We start from the raw sequence: 22,151 nt of genomic DNA on the forward strand, positions 1-22,151 counted from the left end.
AGCAGTCAGATTACTGTATGTCAAAGGTCAGAATTTGTATATTGTACATATATTCATATCAGCTACTTTCATGAACAGAAAAATAAGCATATAATAAGAGCTAACTTGTCTTGTTTGACTTATTCGACAGGCTTAATGGGCTATTTAATTACAACAACAAAAAACATATTCAGAAGGTTATGGTACAAAATCTGGATAACAATATAGCAGCTTATAAAATTATACATAAACTTGAATTAAACAGAGCATTGCATGGTAAAGAAGCCATTCATATGTACATCAATATAAGCAACAATACTGACTGCCACAGCAATAAGTGTATTCATGCTGCTCTCTTAACCAGTCTTTGGTTTGGATATTATCAATGCTTAACACAGAAAAGAAGAGAAAATAAAATAAATGTAAAATATGTGTGTAGAAAAAAATAAAAAGTGTGTAGTTTTCATGAAACATTTTTAAATGTCGTTGTGTTGGCCATATACATTTACAAAACCCATTTTAGTACATATTTAATCGTAGCACATTTCACAGAGGCCTGTATGATTCAGTTAAAACCTACTTATAAGTTCATGTACTAAAGATTTGACTTATATGGCTATATTATTATTATTATGTATACAGTATAGCATATACTGTACCTGTGTCACCAGTAAACACAACTGAGATAAATACTGTGTTGAGATAAAGTCCTTATTTAGGATTGTGATCAAATAAATTGTATTTTTCACTGTCTGGAGTCCATATTGTGTCTGTTTGTAGCCTACAGCATTTTATTACTCAAATTAAGAAAAAAATACTTTTTTAATTTTTATTATTATTTTTATGAAGCTTTATATAAAAGCTGTATAAAGCTAAACATGACCATATATTTAATTATTCTTGGTACCAAACTCTCTGTGCAAACTTGCAATAAACTAGGATAAAAATATCCTTGAATGTTTTACAAACATATTTATTATTTCATTTATATGTTTTTGTATACAGTTACACACACACACACACACACACACACACACACACACACACACACACACACACACACACACACACACACACACACACGTAAATGAAATAATAAGTAAAAATGTATGTCTGGCCTAGGAAAATTGACATCTTCACACTTCATACAAATATTATAAAAAATTAGATATTGCATAGTTGTGTTTGGAGTCAATTGTTTTATTTTTGATAACGCAAATTGTGCAGACATGATTTTTGACCAGGCTGTCATACAAAGAAATTAAAAATAATAAGAAATACTAATAGTTTATTATGTTGTAGTCAATGTTAGCTTTTTCCTGTGAGCTTATTGTTTTTCTATGCATTTGTTTTGCATATTAAAACCTGTAGTTGTAGTTGGCCAAATAATTGGCCAAATACCTTAACCAAGTTTAGTGTTTTGTGTTTTGTTCTTCCCTCATATTAATAATTAAAAAATATTACATATTACATTATATTACATTATTAATATACATTTTTTGGATGGTTTAATCGAACTTGTAGGAAAATCCCCCCCAGACATCACTTTTGGCCACTACTGTGTGTGTGTGTGTGTGTGTGTGTGTGTGTGTGTGTGTGTGTGTGTGTGTGTGTGTGTGTGTGTGTGTGTGTGTGTGTGTGTGTGTGTGTGTGTGTGTGTGTGTGTGTGTGTGTGTGTGTGTGTGTGTGTGTGTGTGTGTGTGTATTCATATATATATATATGAGCGCTATTGGATTGACCCAAAATTGCAAATTTGATTACCATCTTATCGTACTATACTTATAAAACACATTTTCTGGTAATTGCCAGCATCAGAAATGGTTCTTGACCTCCATGAGTCAGATATTGCAAAAGATATTTGTCCTTGAGACAGGTTGTTCATCACAGAACATCAGATCCATATCAAACGTCAGATCTCAGCCACAGATCCGAGCAACCAATCTGACCTCAACGGGCAATATTTCAGTCTCGTATAAAATATTTCTCCCTTCTAAATGGCTATGGTGTAACCGCCCGTGCCATTTTGTGCACTCCCGGGGAATTCTCATACATCTATGGAGGTAAACGTGAGAGAAAAGTGAGGTAAAGTTTGTTTTAATGACATGCAGATACGCTGATGAAAGTGTGCCGGTCGTCCTGCATCACTCACCCTCATGGCTGTAGAAATCCAGGGCAGAAAGCGTGACACACGGGTGTAGACGCCGGGCTTCTTGGCCATGGCACAGCCTGTGCCCCAGCTGACCACCCCCAGCAAACGATAGCGGCTGGTCTTAGACAGGACATCCGCTGCTACAAAAGGACCACCACTGTCCCCCTGACATCATATAAGAGAGGATATCATGTCAAAATCAGGAAATGGAAGCCAAGTGGGTACTGGGCAGCATCATTAAAATACATTTAAAACATGCAACTTTCCTAAAAGTATAACCACATTTATAAACATTACACATGCTATGAGAATGATGGCGTTTTATTTCGGTAACACTTTTTAAGGTTCCACATATTAGTTAACTGCATTATTTAACATGAACTAAAAATTACTTGCAAAGCATTTATTAATCTCAGTTAATGTTACCAATACATTATTAAGATCAAAAGTTGTAACTGTTAATATTATTAATATTAATAGGGCACCTATTATGGAATTTTGAAATGTAACTTTTGATGTAGTGTGTAACATAGATCTAAGTGAATAAAAACATCCTGCAAAGTTTGAAATATGAAAGTGCACCCTATATAAAGTTATTGTCTAAGTAAGAGTCGACTCTGAGACATTTTTATGAATCGTTAGAAGACCGAAGCTTTTTCTCTGACTAGAGGATAGTTCACTTTAAAATTAAAATTCTGTCATCATTTACTCACCCTCAAGTTGTTTCAAACCTGTATTAATTTATTTCTTCTGCTGAACACAAAGAAAGATATTTAGAAGAATGTCAGTAACCAAACAGTAGTCTGTACCCATTGACTTCCATAGTAGGAAAAAAAAATACTATGGAAGTCAATGGGTACAGACTACTGTTTGGTTACTGACATCCTTCAAAATATCTTTCTTTGTGTTCAGCAGAAGAAATAAATTAATACAGGTTTGAAACAACTTGAGGGTGAGTAAATGATGACAGAATTTTAATTTTAAAGTGAACTATCCCTTTAACATGATCGCACCATCCCAGGCATATTATTCACTTTGAATTAATACGCATTATCTGATATAGCCATGTGAAATGATAATAAATATAATAATAAACATACACACATAATTGTGTTTAATTATTAACAAGTTTTGTGCCAGAATAAAGGACACACATTTAACATTAATCAAACGTTTGGGGTCAATTATATTTATTTAGAAAGAAATTAACTTTTATTCAGCATGAAATTGATCAAAGTGAGAGTAAAGACATTTATAATGTTACAAAAGATTATTATTTCAAATCGATGCTGTTCTTTCTCTTCATCAAAGGATGAAAAAAAAATCAGGGTTTCCACAAAAATATGAAGCAGCACAACTGTTTTCAACATTGATATTAATAAGAAATGTTTCTTGAGCAGCAAATCAGCATATTAGAATGATTTCTGAAGGATCATGTGACACTGAAGACAAGTAATGATGCTGAAAATTCAGCTTTGATCACAGGAATAAATTGCATTATAAAATGTAATAAAATAGAAAAAACGTTATTTCAAATTGTAATAATATTTCACATTATTAATGTTTATACTGTATTTCTGATCAAATAAATGCAGCATTGGTGAGCATGAGAGCTAACCCTAACTTCTTGCATACTTCTTTCAAAAACATAAAAAAAAATGATACCGACCCCATCTTTTGAACAGTGTATACTTATAAATATTGTTTAAACATTTAAACATTGCTGATGATTTTATGTCAAGTTTCTAAAGCACAAAAGTAACCACACATTATTTTTTTTTAATAAAAAAAATTATGTCTTTATTTCAGTATTTAAAAGGCATATATTAAGGGGGCAACATTTACATTTGTTGAAAAGAATTGAAAAGAAAAAGCAGTCAGATTACTGTATGTCAAAGGTCAGAATTTGTATATTGTACATATATTCATATCAGCTACTTTCATGAACAGAAAAATAAGCATATAATAAGAGCTAACTTGTCTTGTTTGACTTATTCGACAGGCTTAATGGGCTATTTAATTACAACAACAAAAAACATATTCAGAAGGTTATGGTACAAAATCTGGATAACAATATAGCAGCTTATAAAATTATACATAAACTTGAATTAAACAGAGCATTGCATGGTAAAGAAGCCATTCATATGTACATCAATATAAGCAACAATACTGACTGCCACAGCAATAAGTGTATTCATGCTGCTCTCTTAACCAGTCTTTGGTTTGGATATTATCAATGCTTAACACAGAAAAGAAGAGAAAATAAAATAAATGTAAAATATGTGTGTAGAAAAAAATAAAAAGTGTGTAGTTTTCATGAAACATTTTTAAATGTCGTTGTGTTGGCCATATACATTTACAAAACCCATTTTAGTACATATTTAATCGTAGCACATTTCACAGAGGCCTGTATGATTCAGTTAAAACCTACTTATAAGTTCATGTACTAAAGATTTGACTTATATGGCTATATTATTATTATTATGTATACAGTATAGCATATACTGTACCTGTGTCACCAGTAAACACAACTGAGATAAATACTGTGTTGAGATAAAGTCCTTATTTAGGATTGTGATCAAATAAATTGTATTTTTCACTGTCTGGAGTCCATATTGTGTCTGTTTGTAGCCTACAGCATTTTATTACTCAAATTAAGAAAAAAATACTTTTTTAATTTTTATTATTATTTTTATGAAGCTTTATATAAAAGCTGTATAAAGCTAAACATGACCATATATTTAATTATTCTTGGTACCAAACTCTCTGTGCAAACTTGCAATAAACTAGGATAAAAATATCCTTGAATGTTTTACAAACATATTTATTATTTCATTTATATGTTTTTGTATACAGTTACACACACACACACACACACACACACACACACACACACACACACACACACACACACACACACACACACACACACACACACACGTAAATGAAATAATAAGTAAAAATGTATGTCTGGCCTAGGAAAATTGACATCTTCACACTTCATACAAATATTATAAAAAATTAGATATTGCATAGTTGTGTTTGGAGTCAATTGTTTTATTTTTGATAACGCAAATTGTGCAGACATGATTTTTGACCAGGCTGTCATACAAAGAAATTAAAAATAATAAGAAATACTAATAGTTTATTATGTTGTAGTCAATGTTAGCTTTTTCCTGTGAGCTTATTGTTTTTCTATGCATTTGTTTTGCATATTAAAACCTGTAGTTGTAGTTGGCCAAATAATTGGCCAAATACCTTAACCAAGTTTAGTGTTTTGTGTTTTGTTCTTCCCTCATATTAATAATTAAAAAATATTACATATTACATTATATTACATTATTAATATACATTTTTTGGATGGTTTAATCGAACTTGTAGGAAAATCCCCCCCAGACATCACTTTTGGCCACTACTGTGTGTGTGTGTGTGTGTGTGTGTGTGTGTGTGTGTGTGTGTGTGTGTGTGTGTGTGTGTGTGTGTGTGTGTGTGTGTGTGTGTGTGTGTGTGTGTGTGTGTGTGTGTGTGTGTGTGTGTATTCATATATATATATATGAGCGCTATTGGATTGACCCAAAATTGCAAATTTGATTACCATCTTATCGTACTATACTTATAAAACACATTTTCTGGTAATTGCCAGCATCAGAAATGGTTCTTGACCTCCATGAGTCAGATATTGCAAAAGATATTTGTCCTTGAGACAGGTTGTTCATCACAGAACATCAGATCCATATCAAACGTCAGATCTCAGCCACAGATCCGAGCAACCAATCTGACCTCAACGGGCAATATTTCAGTCTCGTATAAAATATTTCTCCCTTCTAAATGGCTATGGTGTAACCGCCCGTGCCATTTTGTGCACTCCCGGGGAATTCTCATACATCTATGGAGGTAAACGTGAGAGAAAAGTGAGGTAAAGTTTGTTTTAATGACATGCAGATACGCTGATGAAAGTGTGCCGGTCGTCCTGCATCACTCACCCTCATGGCTGTAGAAATCCAGGGCAGAAAGCGTGACACACGGGTGTAGACGCCGGGCTTCTTGGCCATGGCACAGCCTGTGCCCCAGCTGACCACCCCCAGCAAACGATAGCGGCTGGTCTTAGACAGGACATCCGCTGCTACAAAAGGACCACCACTGTCCCCCTGACATCATATAAGAGAGGATATCATGTCAAAATCAGGAAATGGAAGCCAAGTGGGTACTGGGCAGCATCATTAAAATACATTTAAAACATGCAACTTTCCTAAAAGTATAACCACATTTATAAACATTACACATGCTATGAGAATGATGGCGTTTTATTTCGGTAACACTTTTTAAGGTTCCACATATTAGTTAACTGCATTATTTAACATGAACTAAAAATTACTTGCAAAGCATTTATTAATCTCAGTTAATGTTACCAATACATTATTAAGATCAAAAGTTGTAACTGTTAATATTATTAATATTAATAGGGCACCTATTATGGAATTTTGAAATGTAACTTTTGATGTAGTGTGTAACATAGATCTAAGTGAATAAAAACATCCTGCAAAGTTTGAAATATGAAAGTGCACCCTATATAAAGTTATTGTCTAAGTAAGAGTCGACTCTGAGACATTTTTATGAATCGTTAGAAGACCGAAGCTTTTTCTCTGACTAGATGACGTCAACTTGTCAAGTTATTTGAATACGATACGCCCACTTATTGCGCTCCAAGGCCAGCAGGGAAAACATCAGGGCGACGAGACGCTGTGTTCTGAAGTGCGACTCAAAAGCCAACTTTTTTCATCTGCCCAAGGAGGAGCATTTGAAGACTAAGTGGCTACAATTCATACAACTATACCACAGAAGTATAGTCCGAGCCTTGTGCTTTGTTCGCGCCATTTTGAAGACGATTGCTTTTTAAATGCAATCAAACTTGGATTCGCGAGCCGGCTGATATTGAAGGAAGGTTCATTTCTAAGTGTATTTGCATCAGCTTCCTCCTCCGTATCACAACCTGTAAGTGTTATTAATAATTGTTGCTTTTATGTTTTATGTAGCATGCTTAATTATTATTTTGTTTGTTGTGTAAGCACCATTTAGCTTCTAGGCAATTGTATTGAGATGTGAAGTGTTTGTCGTTGTTTTCGGAGTTGTCTTAAAGAATAGAGTAATACCTCGTAGTAACTTAACTGCACTTTTTTTTTTTGTAAAAACTTTATGTTTATGCATCGGGCTAACGCAAACAAAGACTGATTGTGCTTTTACAATATGAACTCTGGGCTATGCTCGCTAACATAACATTAAATTCTTTATAGTTTGTAGTAAAAAACGAAAAATAAGATAAAGCAGTGGACTATAATCATTATTATAACACGATTTAATTGATAAAAGCATCATTATACTCCGTGCTAAACAATAAGTATTATCTCTGTAAACACTGCTGGGTCATCTGACCAATCACCGCAGATTAGCGTCGCGCAAAGGAGGGGTTTGGAAAAACGAGTCGTTGAACGAATCATTTGGGAGTCGGTGAGCAAATCAGGTAAAAATAAATGCATATTATACGAAAACAAAAGTGTTTTTTGACATTGCATGCATGTAAAACTGTTGTTGGGGACTCCCAAAACAACATTAGGAACATTTTAAATGTCATAGGTGCGCTTTAATAGACCAGAGCTAACTGAACTAACAATGGTCAGTTGTATTTTTAATAACTAGCAGTAACAAAGTTGAATAAATATGGTAACAAATTAACTAAATGTATTGGTCATTGTTAATGTTAGTTAATGTATTTACTGATGTTAACAAATTGGCCTCACTGAAAAGTGTGTGTTACCCTTGTTTTAGTACTATTATAGTATTTATTATCTTTTAAATAGCTTTTTATTTTTATATTTTACTTTTAGTTTTTTCAGTTTGGTCTAATAATTTTGTTGTGCTTGTTCATTTTTTTTTAGATTTCTATTTAGATTTATTTGAGCAATTTTAGTACTTAGTGACAGATAGTGGCGAAGGCTGGTCTTACAGAAGACCACCGCTGTCCCAGATAAGAGACAATCCCATTACTGAGCTCATATCAGTTCACAGTTCCACACAGCCGCATGTACATTAGTGATGAATGTCTCCCTCTAGTGGCTGTGTGTGCAGTGCTGCTCAGCGATGTTCAATCCTGGTCCTGGGGATCCACCGCTCTGCCCATTTTGTATGTCACTCTTATCTGACACACTTAGTTCAGTGCTCTCACCTAAAAGAGCTGATGATCTGAATCAGGGGGTGTAAATAAGGGGGGGCAGGGGGACTGTGTACAGGGGGATTGGAGGTCCCATAAGGATCTCCCCGATTTCTACAGAGGGGGAATATACACCCACGTGGTAACACGATGGGGCCAGATGCAATAAACTGTACAGGGGGTCCACTTAACTTAGAGACACCACTGGCGGTGGGATTGATCTACACTGGTGATGTCAGAGACTGGCAGGTATTGTACCTGGCAGGAGTCGGTTCCTCCCTTCTCATAACCAGCACAGAACATGGTGGTGGTGACCTGGTTGTCGTAGTAATCCGGACCATTGCACACAGTATCACTGATGATGGGCACATGGGCTTCCTGGAGGACGTTGGCTTGAGTGCCTGCAAGAAATAAAGACACGTGAAGGAGGAAGTCAGAGCGAAGCACAAACAAAAGTTTATGATTTCTAGATTCCTTAAGTGAATATTGAGGGTTTTCAACCTAGTGTCATCTGTTACCTGTATCTGTTACCTTTAAATATGTTAATGTTCATATTTAAAGGAAGTGTAATGCATTACACTATTGCCTTACTCATTATAAAAAGCAGTTAATAACAGTGTGTTGCATTGTCACTTTTTATGGGAAGTAACTTTTGCTTTACATTTTCTCTGTTGTGAGAAGGACATAATAAGTTATACAAATTATAATTGTGAATGTCATGATACATTGTATCCTGTGATGTAAATGCATTTGTGTGGCAAAGGTATGGAAACACATTTATGACATTGCATGAACATTATATGTGAATATAAGCACAAATGCATTTACACAGGTAATATTCATGATTTTCACGTTTATAATCTTTATAACTTACTACTATGATCCAGGCCAATTCGCTTCAGGCATGTTTCTCTTGTTTTCCATCGGTGATTCCAATTTGGCAGTGTTTATGTGTATTAATCTCATAAATATGATCATTCTGACATGACATGAAGGCTGGCATGCTGTCAATTACTAATACGTGACCCTCAGTGTTTATGAACAAACAGGTAATGTGTTTATAGTAAATGAGAGCTTAGAAGGTAAGTGGACATCACCATGAATAAACATTTAATACATACTATTATAAAAGTATAACAATTATTATCATTATATACTTTATAGTATTCATATATATATATTTAGTATAGTATTATTAAAGTAATATTATTATAGTTTCATTTTATTTTAAGTTGAGTCATTTTATGTTCTTTTGAAAAAATATATTTTTCTTTTTAGATTTAATTTATATTTATTTCAGCTTTAGTTTTAGTCAATTTAAACTTAATTTTTTTTATTAAAATGAAAAATCTGAAATAAACTAAGTTGAAATTTTCATCTAATACTTACAGTATATTTTTCTTTATATATTGTATTATTTAAATGAACAAAGATTTAGTTAATAATTCCATGTGAAACAATAATTAATAATTAACATGAGTACTTATTATATAAATAATATGGAAATAATACAGTAAAAATACTTAATGTAATGTAACTTAAATGAATGCAATTAAACCGGCCTGGTTTCACATACAGGGCTCAGATTTAGGCCTTGGTTCAATTAGGACATTTAAGTATCTTTTATAAACGTGCCATAGAAGAAAAAACATTACTGGTGTGAATATTGAGACAAAACAATGGCACTGAAATATTTTAAGTATATATGCCAGTACAAATAGCTTTCAGTTAAAACGGCTCAAACATGCATTTTAGTCTGGGACTAGGCTAAAGCCTTGTCTGTGAAACCAGGGATACAAGTGCACTGCATATTCAATACTATTAAGTATTAACTATTACTGTTAATTAAGGGATAACAACACTGGAATGATGTGATATAATCAAACTCCATAAACATAACCAGATATTCCCCCACCAAGAAAAGTATTTTAAACTAAATAATTAATTTAAGCACTTTTATGTGTTTAAAAGTACTAAAAAACATCTACTGTTTATACAAACTGAGGGAAGTTGAAATGATTGCCTGGTAACTGACAGCAGTTCGCACACGCGGTTAATTCAAGCACAACAACACTCACTCAGGTCACTGACACAAAGGTCAAAGAGAGACAGTCACAGACAGACAGCAAGTCTCGAGTTCCAGGTAAAGAGGATTAACACTGTAATACGGCACAACCGTGACCTTTAAATAAAGACACAGAATGAGACATTACTAACCATAATACTCCATGTTACCCCAGCCAGTTACTGTACCTATCTGCCCATCCGCCAAACGCTGGCCGTAGGTCGGCAGACACACTGGCTGTATATAATCTAAAACACCAAAAGAGATTATGTCAGCTGGGGAAGGAAAACGGTTTCACACACAGTCATAGCTCATGCTCCATTTCCTTGGACCTCGTGTAGCTCCGCCCCTTTTTAGCGCTGCGCTTACGAATGAACCACTCGTTTTAAAATCTTCTACTGATATCTGTTAAGATATTAGCTTCAAATATTGCAATGCTCACGATAACTGTCGTTAACTCTACAATAAGTAATCCACCTCACCAGCTAATACTCTTCGACAGCAATAGAAAGAGAGCTACAGCAAAAACAGAAGTTCAAAAACAAGGTTCTCTGTTGCGGAAAAAGGGTTCTTTAGATTTTTTCAATATTCTTCACACTAAGAAAAAATAGGTTCTTTTAAAGAAACACTCCATTTTTTGGGGAAATAGGCTCATTTTTCATCTCCCCTAGAGTTAAACAGTTGAGTTTTACCGTTTTCGAATCCATTCAGCCGATCTTCGGGTCTGGCGGTAACACTTTTAGCATAGCTTAGCATAGATCATTGAATCTGATTAGACCGTTAGCATCTCTCTCAAAAAAATTACCAAATTTCGATATTTTTCCTATTTAAAACTGGACTCTTCTTTAGTTACATCGTGTACGAAGACCGACAGAAAATGAAAAGTTGCGATTTTCTATGCCAATATGTCTAGGAACTATACTCTCATTCCTGCGTAATAATCAAGGAACTGTGCTGCCGTACCAGCAGGTGCAATGATATTACAAACTTAGTCCCGGTCACGTTGGAAGTTTCCTAGCTGGGGACTATTTCCAGGCGCTGTGTAATATCATTGCGCCTGCTGGTACGGGAGCACAGTTCCTTGATTATTACGCAGGAATGAGAGTATAGTTCCTATTGGCCTAGAAAATCGCAACTTTCCAAAGCCTATTTCCAAAAAAAGTCGAGTGTTCCTTTAAGAACTGTTTTCTAAAAGGTTATTTGGGAACCAAAAATGGTTCTTCTATTGCATCACTGCGAACCCCCCCTTTTAACCTTTATTTTTTAGAGAGCTAAATCTTTTCAGTAGAAAATGCAACATATTTCCTTTCAACGTTCTGGTGAACTATACAGAAAACTGTGAATATGAGCAAAAGCTATGTCCTTCAGGAAAAGTACTGTCTTTTGTTTCGACTCAAGGCCGCGTGGAAATAGAGGAGCTTTGTTCTCGGGACGAGCAACCTGAGACCAGAGGGAGGTTTTACTATAATGCTGTGTGTTCACCCAGGCAGGCCTGACACATACCACTACTACCTGATGAAAAACACCTCAAAACAAACTCCAATTAAACTGCTGCTAGCAAAGATGTGTCCTTGTTACACAGAGACATATCTTTTATGAACAAATTATTTTATTAAAAAAATAGTGTTAAAGATGATATTTACTGTAATATTTAAAATACACTTTTATTCAGAGAGGTTAAAGCAAACGTTCCCAATCATTTTTCTGTCAACACCAAAAGCAAAAAGGCAGCCAATCAGAACAAATTTGGTATTTAATATGTATTTACATGGAGCCGGTGTTCTGTCGATGTAGCATACTTTGTCAGAATAGCATACCAGAAGTTGAGTTTTATAGCGGGGTCTGTCAATTTAGCCTATAATACGATATAATACTAATAACGCTAATACTAGCGATATAATACACCGACACTTGCCGCTTGTAATCTTAGGTATGCTGAAATTATGGTTTAAATTTAACGCTTGCGCAATTCCACAAATTTCACTGCTGCGCATGCGCATTAACCGAAGGTATCCCATTCTGATGGGTATGGTGTTCCGTCAGAACACCGGATTTTGGCCAAGGATTTGGCCAAAGTGCATATATTTCCTGAGTTACACTTTATTTTAATGGTCCTTTTCAAAAATTCTGTTGTCTATAAGTAACGTTGCACCTACATGCCAACTAACTCTCATTAGAGTATTAGTAGATTATTAGTAGACTTTTAGGTTATAGGGTTAGTAGAATAAGTTGACTTGCAAAGTGTCGAGTCAGTAAATGTCTGTTTGGGAGACAAATAAAGTGTATATTAAGCAGACAGTCTACTAATACTCTAATGACTGCTAGTTGACATGCAGGTGCAATGTTACAAGGCAACAAAATGTATAAAGGGGACCATCAAAATAAAGTGTTACTATTTTCTGTAATTCTGTGTAAAAACTCACCAGTGAACTGCAGAGGTTTTGTCAGCGCCAGGACTGCAATGTCACGACTGTTGTCGTCAATGTTGGCGTCGACGAAGGGCAGGTAGCTGCTGTGGTAGACAACGGTCTTCACCTCGGCAATCACAACGTTCTTACGGATGGGAGTGTTGTAGATCGATCCCATCAGAACCCGCCAGCGTGACACGTGACGATACCTCCTGAGGATACAAGCCTGAGAGTAAGATCTTGCAGATCTTAGATAGATAGATTGTTTCTTTGTTAAGATGTTGCTAACATGTTTTAACAAATTGCTAGCATGTTTTAGCATGGTTTTAAAGATAGAGGCCTACAATCAAAGATAGACAGATAGACTTTGCTACCCATTTTAGCATGTTTTAGCTTGCTTAGAAGTTGTTCACAGGGCTATAGCTTATTTTAACTTGTTTCTAGACGTTTTTAACATGCTGCTAACAGGTTTTAACACATTGCTAGCATGTTTTAGTATGATCTTAAAGATATAGGCCTACAGTCAAAGATAGACGTTGCTACCCATTTTAGTAGCCTGTGGAGCTAGCATGTTTTAGCTTGCTTAGAAGTTGTTTACATGGAGCTAGCTTGTTTTTTTTTTTAAAAATCTAGAAGTTTTTAACATGCTGCTAACATGTTTTAACACATTGCTATTATGTTTTAGCATGGTTTTAAAGCCATGCAATCTGTAAGATAGATAGCCTATATATTGCTATCATTTTTAACACGGAGCTAGCATGTTTTTGCTTGTTTCTAAAAGTTGTTAACATGTTTTAACACATTGCTAGCATGTTTTAGTACAGTAGTAAAAAAATAAAAATATCAAGTTACCTTCATTTATTTAGTGCTTACAATACAGATTGTTTCAAAGCAGCTTTACAGTGATAATAGGAAATTAATGCAACAAACATTGTTTTGGCTGTAAATCAGATCTAGAAGAAAGTCATTGTCCAGCTTAAGTAAGCTTTTGATTGATTAATTTCCGTTGTAAAATTCATTAGTTATTAACTTAGGGGTGGCTTACACAACACAATTTTCAACTGAAAACAGAAAACTTAATGCGTTCTGGACGTTCAAGAATATGGGTGTGAAATGTGTGTCACTCACTCAGGAAAGCAGTGTGCAGCACTGACAATCCAGCGATCGGAAATGATAGATCCACCGCACTGGTGAACTCCATCATACTGTAAGCTGACCTGCCATGGCCACGAACCCTGGCGAGCATCGACTCCCCCCACGATCCGCTCTTCGGGCAGCATACGACGGCCACAGTCTACAGCGATACAGAGTCAACAAACCATGTAGCCTATCTGCAGTGAAGAAATATTCAAAATGCTACAAATTGAGTTGTAGCACTTACCCTGACAAATCACCTCTAGTATCTGACCTTTGTCACATTTACTGAAACAGAAATGAAACATCAGAATGTTTTAGAGAGATTACGACTATTGCAACCGGTTCTTAGCTTAAAAAACAAAACAAAAAAACGTATTACAATTTAAAATCACTGTTGTCTATTTTATTATATTTTAAAATGTAACTTATTCATGTGATGCAAAGCTGAAATTTCAGCACCATTACTCCAGTCTTCAGTGTCACATGATCCTTCAGAAATCATTCTAATGTGTTTTTGCTGCTTAATATTTTTGCTACACTATAACATTCAAAAGTTTGGTGTAAGAAATTTGGTCATCTATTTTAAATAAGTGCTGGTCTTATGAACTTTCCGTGTATCAAAGAATCCTGAAAAAATATTGCTTAATATTTCCACAAAAATATTAAGCATATTCATTAAATGTTTTCAAAATGAATAACAGTAAGAAAGTCAGCATATTAGGATGATTTCTGAAGGATCATGTGACACTGAAGACTGAAGTAATGATGCAGAAAATTCAGCTTTGCGTCACAGGAATAAATACTGGGGGGAAAAACAGTTAATTTAAATTGTAATAATATTCACAGTATTAATGTTTTGATGTTATTTCTGATCAAATAAAAGCAGCCTTGGTTAGATCAAATACTTCAAATAAAAATTATCATAATTATTATAATTATTCAAAATCATAATTATTCCAAACTCTTGACCAGTAGTGTAATCACAGATCAAGAGAGCGGCCAGAAAGTGTCTTTCTCCCTCGATGGCCATTCAAAATTAGCTGTGTATTCTGATGAATTTTTTTTTTTGCAAGTAACATATTAATCACAAATATTTCATTATATTATAGATGATTTTTTACCAATTTTTGGTAGACTCTTTAAAATGCTAAATGTATCGCTTGCTATAGAGAATGCTAACTGAGAGCTTTGTCCAGGTCCCCCTTGGGGCAAACAATGGCTAAAGGGGAATTGTTTTCAAGTTTATTTTTAAAATTCAATTTGGTGATGTTCATGGTGCATATATTTATTTTCAATCAAACGAAAAGGCAAAGTCTTACCAAGGATAGAGGGCTGTTTTTATCTTCTTCCCGTATGTTAACTCACTATCTTTCACGCAGAAAAAATCTCGGTCACCGCCATTGTCAGGAGCACATGTGGCTGAGACATTTACCGCTCTGAATGGAAAGAATAAAATGCAAATTAAGACATAACTAAAACGATGATGAATTCCAGTCAACAACTGATTCTGGCTTGACTAAATTAATGTCTATACCGGAGAAACAGTGAGCCTGGCATGCTTGTTAGTTACCTGATGAAGCCCATCTCCTCACAGCTGATGTTGGCGATGAGCTGGTTGACGCTGGACGAGCAGACGTGTCTCCATCTCCGCTGGGTGGAGTCGAACACTCTCAGCCTCTGGTCAGCTGCACTCACCTGCACTGCAGGACACAATCAAGACAGTCCGTGGGGTCAGAATATTTTAGTATGAATGTTGAGTGCACATTCTGTGAGCATAAGATACTTTAACACAACAATCACCTATAAAAATTAGTTGTGTAACGATACGCTAATGTCACGAAACACGATTCGATACATATCACGATACTGAACTCACGATACGATATTATTGCAATACTCAAGACATATGTTAAAAGGTTAACAAAAAATGTACTGTTGATTAAAATGCTAAATTATTTATTACATTCTGGGTGTAAATGAATAGGTTTGGACTTGGTGCTGGTAATCCAATGCACAGGACAATTGTGACACCAGAATAAAAATATTATTCATAATTCTGAAGTGGAAAATACTGAATTATTTTAGATGAATATGCTTGCACTATGTCGCTGACTATATTTAAATAATGTAAGCCACTTTTTACAGGTAACATGAGACATTTGGCATTATCAGGACCCACAAATGTACCCCCATTGCACTATTATACATTATATTCAACATTATATATAGTAGTTTAATGTAGTACTGACACTGAAACTCTGAAAACTAGATTTTTTCTCACAGTAATTTGTATTTTGGGTGAACTATACACAATACATATTGTCACTATCCACGATACATATTGTTGCATTTTTGTATTGCGATATATTTTGACACTGTTACACCCCTAATAATACTATTATTTAAATATAATATTCATATATTTAAATGTAGTTAAAAATTAACAATGCTTACCATCAAATAATCCAGTATCTTCTGTTGTTCTAAGATAGGTGACTGGAAATCAAACAAACAAAACAAGTGTAATAAGTCTCTGGAGAATCAGCAGTTCCTAGAAGCAAACCAGAATTCCCAGAAAGCCGAGCCGGAAGTCTTACCAAGGGCCCAGATGGCGGCTCCCAGTCCCCCCAGTATGATCAAGATCACGGCTACCGCAGCGACCACACGATACGGACTGAAGATGGTCATCCCTGGACTTCCTGTAGGACAGAAACCAACAGGACAGGACAAAGCATGTATTTAATGCAGTTCTGTGAGATTTTGTGAATGTTCAAATACTTGTGAGCAAACACATAAATCATGACAAAGCTGATGAAAAGAACAGAACCATGAACAAAATCAATAGTCCAAAGTCATCAATTCCTCTCTGCTAAAGTAAACGGGGACTGAATCTCAGTGTCATGATCAGCTCTCTCTCTCCACACACACACACACACACACCCATCACAGAAAGCTTTATCCAGCATATCCGCTTTATCCAGAAAAACAGCATATCCAGACCTGCATGCACTGATCATTTACCAGTTCTACCATTTACAAGCCCTACTTTATTATACTATGATTATATGCTCAATCAATAGCCATTATCATCCTATATAAAACACACACCGAATATAAATGACTTTGGAATATGACTTGTGTATCCTGCTTCTCAGATGTTTACTGAGATAAACACCCTATCTCACATGTGTCTCTTTTAGAGTTTCAGGGGATCTCAACAACGCCATACTTTGCTCAGATTTGCCAAGATATGGAAACAAAAGTTGAAGATTTCAATGACTATGCACAAACATTTCTAAATTATGTATTCAAACCATTAATAAAATATAAATAAAATTATATATTAATAGCATGAACTCTTTACTACTGCTACTGTCTTTTTAAATAATTTTCTGCTTCTAATGAATTTATTCTTGACGGAAAATAATCCAATAACAAAACCAATAAATCAAAATTATATATTATATTCAAAGTTTAAATAAAATAATATGTTATTATATTTATATTTAACATGGCTTTTTAAAGATATATTATTTCAGATTTTTTGTTTTTATTGCCTTGCCATTGTCCTTAAACTTAAATTAATGTACAAATGTTTCTTCATTTTCACCTTTATTTTGATTTACTCATGTTAAAAAAGAAGAATAATGCATCCTAACATTGTTCTTAAGTGTGCATTTTGATTGAATTTACTTTTATTAAAAGCCAATGATATGAAAACACAAGGAGAAAAATCATATAGGTGGCTTTCCTGCAAGTGCTTGATGCTAAATGTGTAATGTCATAGGTAAAAAAAAAATCATATTTTTAAGGAAATAATGTTCAGTTTTAGATTTCATGAGCTATAAAATAGCAACCTCTGAGCAATAATACAGGCCAGAATCAAACCTGCATCCCCTGCATTCCACATGCCTTACTGTACCAATGTGCCACGGCCAAAATAAACGATATTCATTGAAAAGACATATTCTGTGGGCTTTTCAATAATATTTAAAGTCCTATTGTACATTTTCATCTTCAGTGTGTAATGTTATTGTTGAAAAAGGTCTGCAAAGTTACACAAGTCACTCCAGAAGAATACACTGTCACACAACGAGTGTACACTTATGCTTATTACACACACAGGGATGCACAGTCAGCAGCACACAAACATGCCAAATATTACAAATATAAAAGGATTACAATGTAAAAGATCATTATTGTGTACATAAAGATATGGTGGAATCCGACTTGTCCCGTATGGTCTGCTTGCGCGCTTTAACTTCACGCACGATCTGATCCGTTTCCTCGTTAGAGAAGCGTTTAGTCTTTTTCCGCTTACAAATTCCACCATGTAAATAGGGAATCTGCCATGGCGAGCACAACTGGCTTTTAAAGGGAATGGGAGATGAGACTCTGATTGGTTTATTGCACGTTACACCCAAAACACACCCATTACTCATTAAGAGAACAGGGACAACGCTTTTAGACCATGCGCTAGGCGTAAACTTTTTTTTCTGAATGCCCTGAAATGCCTCCATTTTTTGGAGTTTCTCCCGGGAAACGTCACAATATTCTTTATTTGAATAATTCCCGCCCAAGTCATATGCAGAAAAGGGAGGTGAGGCCTGGTTGAATTAAAGCTACACTGTGTCATTTTTTAAGCTGATTCTTAGCAAAAAAAACACTTGGTTCTTTCAAAATTATATGTGCTCATTAATACTTCTACCAACTAATCAAGTATTCTCGAAAGCGTACAATCTGCCATTTATAATACATACGTGTGAGTTGCTCGAATGGCAGAAGCCATGTTGCGCCTCCATCTTGAAAATACATACCTTGAAATTCAAGCTTCACCTTTCGCGTTTTTACACTCAGTGGCACCGTGACGAATGCGAGGGGGAAATTATTCGCGACTGCCGGCAGATTTGAAATATTACGGCCACCGTAGGAGTTAAAACGCCCTCGGAATGGGAGGGGATAGAAAGTAATATTCAGTAGTCATATTCAATTTCACCGCTAGATGGGAGTAATTCCTACACAGTGTAGCTTTAAGTTAGTTGTGCGTTTAAACGTGCGGTTATGGTAAGGGGCGCGACATTTCCCAAACACGCTCGAAGCGGTTGACCAATCAGAACACATTGTGCTTTTCAGAAGGAGGGGCTTCATAGAGACAAGAACTAAACAGGGGTGCGTTTCCCAAAAGCATCGTTAGCCAATTATGGCCGCAAGTTCCATTGAACTCTATTGGTAACGACAGAACTTGCGACCATAGTTGGCTTTGGGAAACACACCCCAGAGTGTTACTGACAGACTGGGAGAGGGAGAGAGAGATGCAGCAACGATGTATGGGGAAAATAATGTGCTATTTGAATATTCAAGCATGAAAACCTATTTCAGACAGAAGCTCTGGTGTGATGATTAACAGTAGGCCAATTTGACATGGAGAGACTGTTCTGTCTGATAAGCCCAGAGCAAACAAACACACTAAACAGGTTACAGCAGCTCTGCAACAGGGCCAAACGCACAACCCTTTGCATGGGTCATAGGGAGGACGCATTACGTAGAAACAGTCGTTACAGTATTTCAAGGCTCTTATGATCCTCATGGTGCAAACAAGCAAGTGATGTAAAGTCATTTCTAAGAGCAAGAGCTGATATAGGAATCCTATAAAGATTTATAATGAATGATAAGAATCATGAAAACAATGTATTACTGTTTCAACAAGAATATTAACATTGATAATAATCAGAAATGTTTCTTGAAGCAAATCATCATATTAGAATGATTTCTGAAGGATCATGTGACATGTAATGATGCGGAAAATTCAGCTTCGCATCAAAGGAACACATTACATTTAAAATATAATCAAATAGAAAAAAATATATTTTAATTAGTAAAACTATTTCACAATATTACTGTTTTTACTGTATTTTGTTTAAATGAATGCAGCCTTGGTGAGCATAAGAGGCTTCTTTCCAAAACGAAACAATTGTACTAACCCCTTACTTTTCATGTAGAAAATCAGTCATCTGCATGAATTATGAAGTTTAGCATCCTTAAACTCCAATATTGACCAATCAGAAAGTATTTCAATATGCATCTAAATTATGAAATATTTTATTTATCTATAGATGATTGACTGAATCTATATGAGATCTGTTGTAATTCTAGTTGAGAAACATCTTGGTCATTGATACAAACTGTTAAACAATTAAAAAAAATGCCATCAATGTAAAAAGAGAAACGGCAAAATGTGACCATCCAAATCTCACTGTGACTCAACTGACCAGTGACGTTTTTTCAAGCCCGCTTTGAACAGTTACATTAGAGGTCAGAACAAAACTGAAACACTGTGATGTTTTCCTGTTTGCTGTCTCTCGTTTCATTCCTGAGGATTTCCCCACTGCCTCAGACCGTTTCTACGGCACCTGCCATGACCCATTTGACCGGAGAACAAGTAGTACTTTTGTCTGAGTGGGGGGTGTGTATGAGACAGAGCTTCTTCATGGTACACTGCCTTCTCTCTCTCTCTTTCTCTCTCTATCTCTCAAGACCATCATACCTGGGTGATTCGTGTTTTGCAGACAAATTAAAACATCACAAGCCCCTTTAAATGGGGACAAATTAATTAATTAATTAACTAACATTAATCTGAACAAAACTGTTGTGCTAAAATGTTCTGTATCCACTGTAAAGAAATGTTTTGGTCTAGAACTGTGTATCTCATTTTTAATGAGAGAATTCAAATAGATGGTCTCCTGTGAGATTTTAAATATGAGCAGCCAGAAAAAAAACTAGGATAAACTAATATAGTTTTGTTTTTGCTGTAGTTCATCTAAATTTACAAGCTCGCATAAAACATTTAACAGCATTTGTTTTTGAGAAAGATAATAAAGGTTCAGCTATCTCAAGAGTGTATATATTTATAGTTAACCCTAATATAACCCTGGTTTTCTTTTTATCCATTGTATACATGACAACAGTATGGACAAATCACCTCATGTCATGTCTTGACACGTTTTGGCCTTCTGTCAAAGTGATACACAGATTCAGACTGACCAAAACAAATCGAGTACATGACCCATCACCGGCCAGCTGTTAATCTTTAACAAACCAGTCGTCTGATCTCAAAAAAAGAGAGAGAAACAGCTCAGCACTCACCGATCTTCTTCTCTGGCATCTTTATCCAACAGAAAACTGACAAATAAGCTTGGAATGGATTCCAACGGTTCCTCCTCCAAACTTTGATTTGCTGCTTCTTTCAGACCTGGAAATGTTTAGAAAAGCTTAGAAAACATAATTTAACTGCTGTCATGGACAAATATGGGTTAAGCAAGTTAAATAAACCAAAGTGCAAACTGAGAAAAACTTCAGAGGGTTACAGTGCTGTTATTAACAATCACTGTAAAATGTTTTTAACATAATGCTATATATATTATTTCCCAAAATGTACCTTGTGGCAATAATTTCTGCCATTTCTACTCACTATTTAACGGGTCAAACTTGTTGAAGTGTAATCAATTTACCACTGCAAGATTGTAACCTTAAATTTAGTTTAATTTAAGCCAATTAAACTCAAGTTTGAAATTTTAGAGGGCTGACATGATTTAAGTGTTGAGAAACTTACTTTTTACTTTTTGTCTTTAGTATTTCCAAGTATTCCGATTTATTTTCTCAGGACATGAATCCATAGCAATTTTTAAATGTAAAAAAAAAGAAAAAGAAGAAGCAGCTAATTTCACATCCAGTTTATAATCAGTAAAATCCAATTTAGCGAATTTTGTCCTGATGGTCCGTTACATAAGCCAGTTAAAAAAAATCTGGAGATGATGATGATTATTATTATTGGATATAAATTAACATTTGGGAAATATATCAAAAATAATTGTCTTTTATTTGATTGTCACATAAGAGTAAAAACAGTTTTCACATTTACCTCTACAGCTCTTTGGATAAACTTTTGAAGTAGAAATAAAGAGATGAAGCGGTAAATCTGTTGTTTAATCCAAATATCCGCGCTGACATTTGCCGTTCCCCGGAGTCCTGCGCTCTTTTCTTGTTTGTTAAATGACTCTATTCTCCGGCAGTCAGGACGGCTCTTCTCCTCACTCTCTCTGCTCTCTCAGTGCTGTTCGCTGGAGTGGAAACCTCCCTCTTCCGGTCAGTAGTAGAGAGTCCCAGCGAAGCGCAGGTGTGTGTGAAGGTGCGCGCGCGCTAGACAGGTG

General features: G+C 35.2%; 1 protein-coding gene and 1 long non-coding RNA gene across 4 annotated transcripts; both read right to left on the reverse strand.

Moving 5' to 3' along the window:
* Positions 1 to 996: 996 nt before the first annotated feature.
* Positions 997 to 2,786, reverse strand: LOC307005098. The gene is made up of 2 exons (XR_013799222.1): positions 2,130 to 2,786; positions 997 to 2,032 (listed from the first exon to the last, which is right to left on the reverse strand). It is a non-coding gene; the product is annotated as an uncharacterized lncRNA (long non-coding RNA).
* A 2,215-nt stretch (positions 2,787 to 5,001) lies between these two features.
* hpn (hepsin) lies at positions 5,002 to 22,048 on the reverse strand. 3 transcript variants are annotated; one of them, XM_079626721.1, is made up of 13 exons: positions 21,863 to 22,048; positions 21,088 to 21,193; positions 16,542 to 16,643; positions 16,399 to 16,440; positions 15,515 to 15,644; positions 15,264 to 15,380; positions 14,189 to 14,229; positions 13,936 to 14,101; positions 12,823 to 13,019; positions 10,552 to 10,647; positions 8,593 to 8,735; positions 6,113 to 6,277; positions 5,002 to 6,015 (listed from the first exon to the last, which is right to left on the reverse strand). In XM_079626721.1, the coding sequence occupies exons 2-13, from the start codon at positions 21,104 to 21,106 to the stop codon at positions 5,962 to 5,964; spliced, it is 1,272 nt and encodes a 423-aa protein (XP_079482847.1). In that variant the 5' UTR covers positions 21,107 to 21,193; positions 21,863 to 22,048; the 3' UTR covers positions 5,002 to 5,961. The 3 variants fall into 3 exon arrangements, with proteins under 3 accessions (XP_079482847.1, XP_079482848.1, XP_079482849.1); XM_079626722.1 differs by lacking the exon at positions 21,863 to 22,048 and adding an exon at positions 21,554 to 21,842; XM_079626723.1 differs by lacking the exons at positions 21,088 to 21,193; positions 21,863 to 22,048 and having other exon boundaries at positions 15,515 to 15,639; positions 16,542 to 16,635.
* Positions 22,049 to 22,151: the final 103 nt, after the last annotated feature.

This window comes from Phoxinus phoxinus (assembly GCF_949152265.1).
Source record: "Phoxinus phoxinus genome assembly, chromosome: 10".
Taxonomy (NCBI): domain Eukaryota; kingdom Metazoa; phylum Chordata; class Actinopteri; order Cypriniformes; family Leuciscidae; genus Phoxinus; species Phoxinus phoxinus.

Coding starts and splice junctions, on each gene's coding strand:
- hpn (XM_079626721.1), bottom strand. Junction 15,645..16,398: donor AGATACTGGATTATTTGATG/GTAAGCATTGTT, acceptor TGTGTCCTGCAG/TGCAGGTGAGTGCAGCTGAC. Junction 10,648..12,822: donor AAAACCTCTGCAGTTCACTG/GTGAGTTTTTAC, acceptor TTGGTGTTTTAG/ATTATATACAGCCAGTGTGT.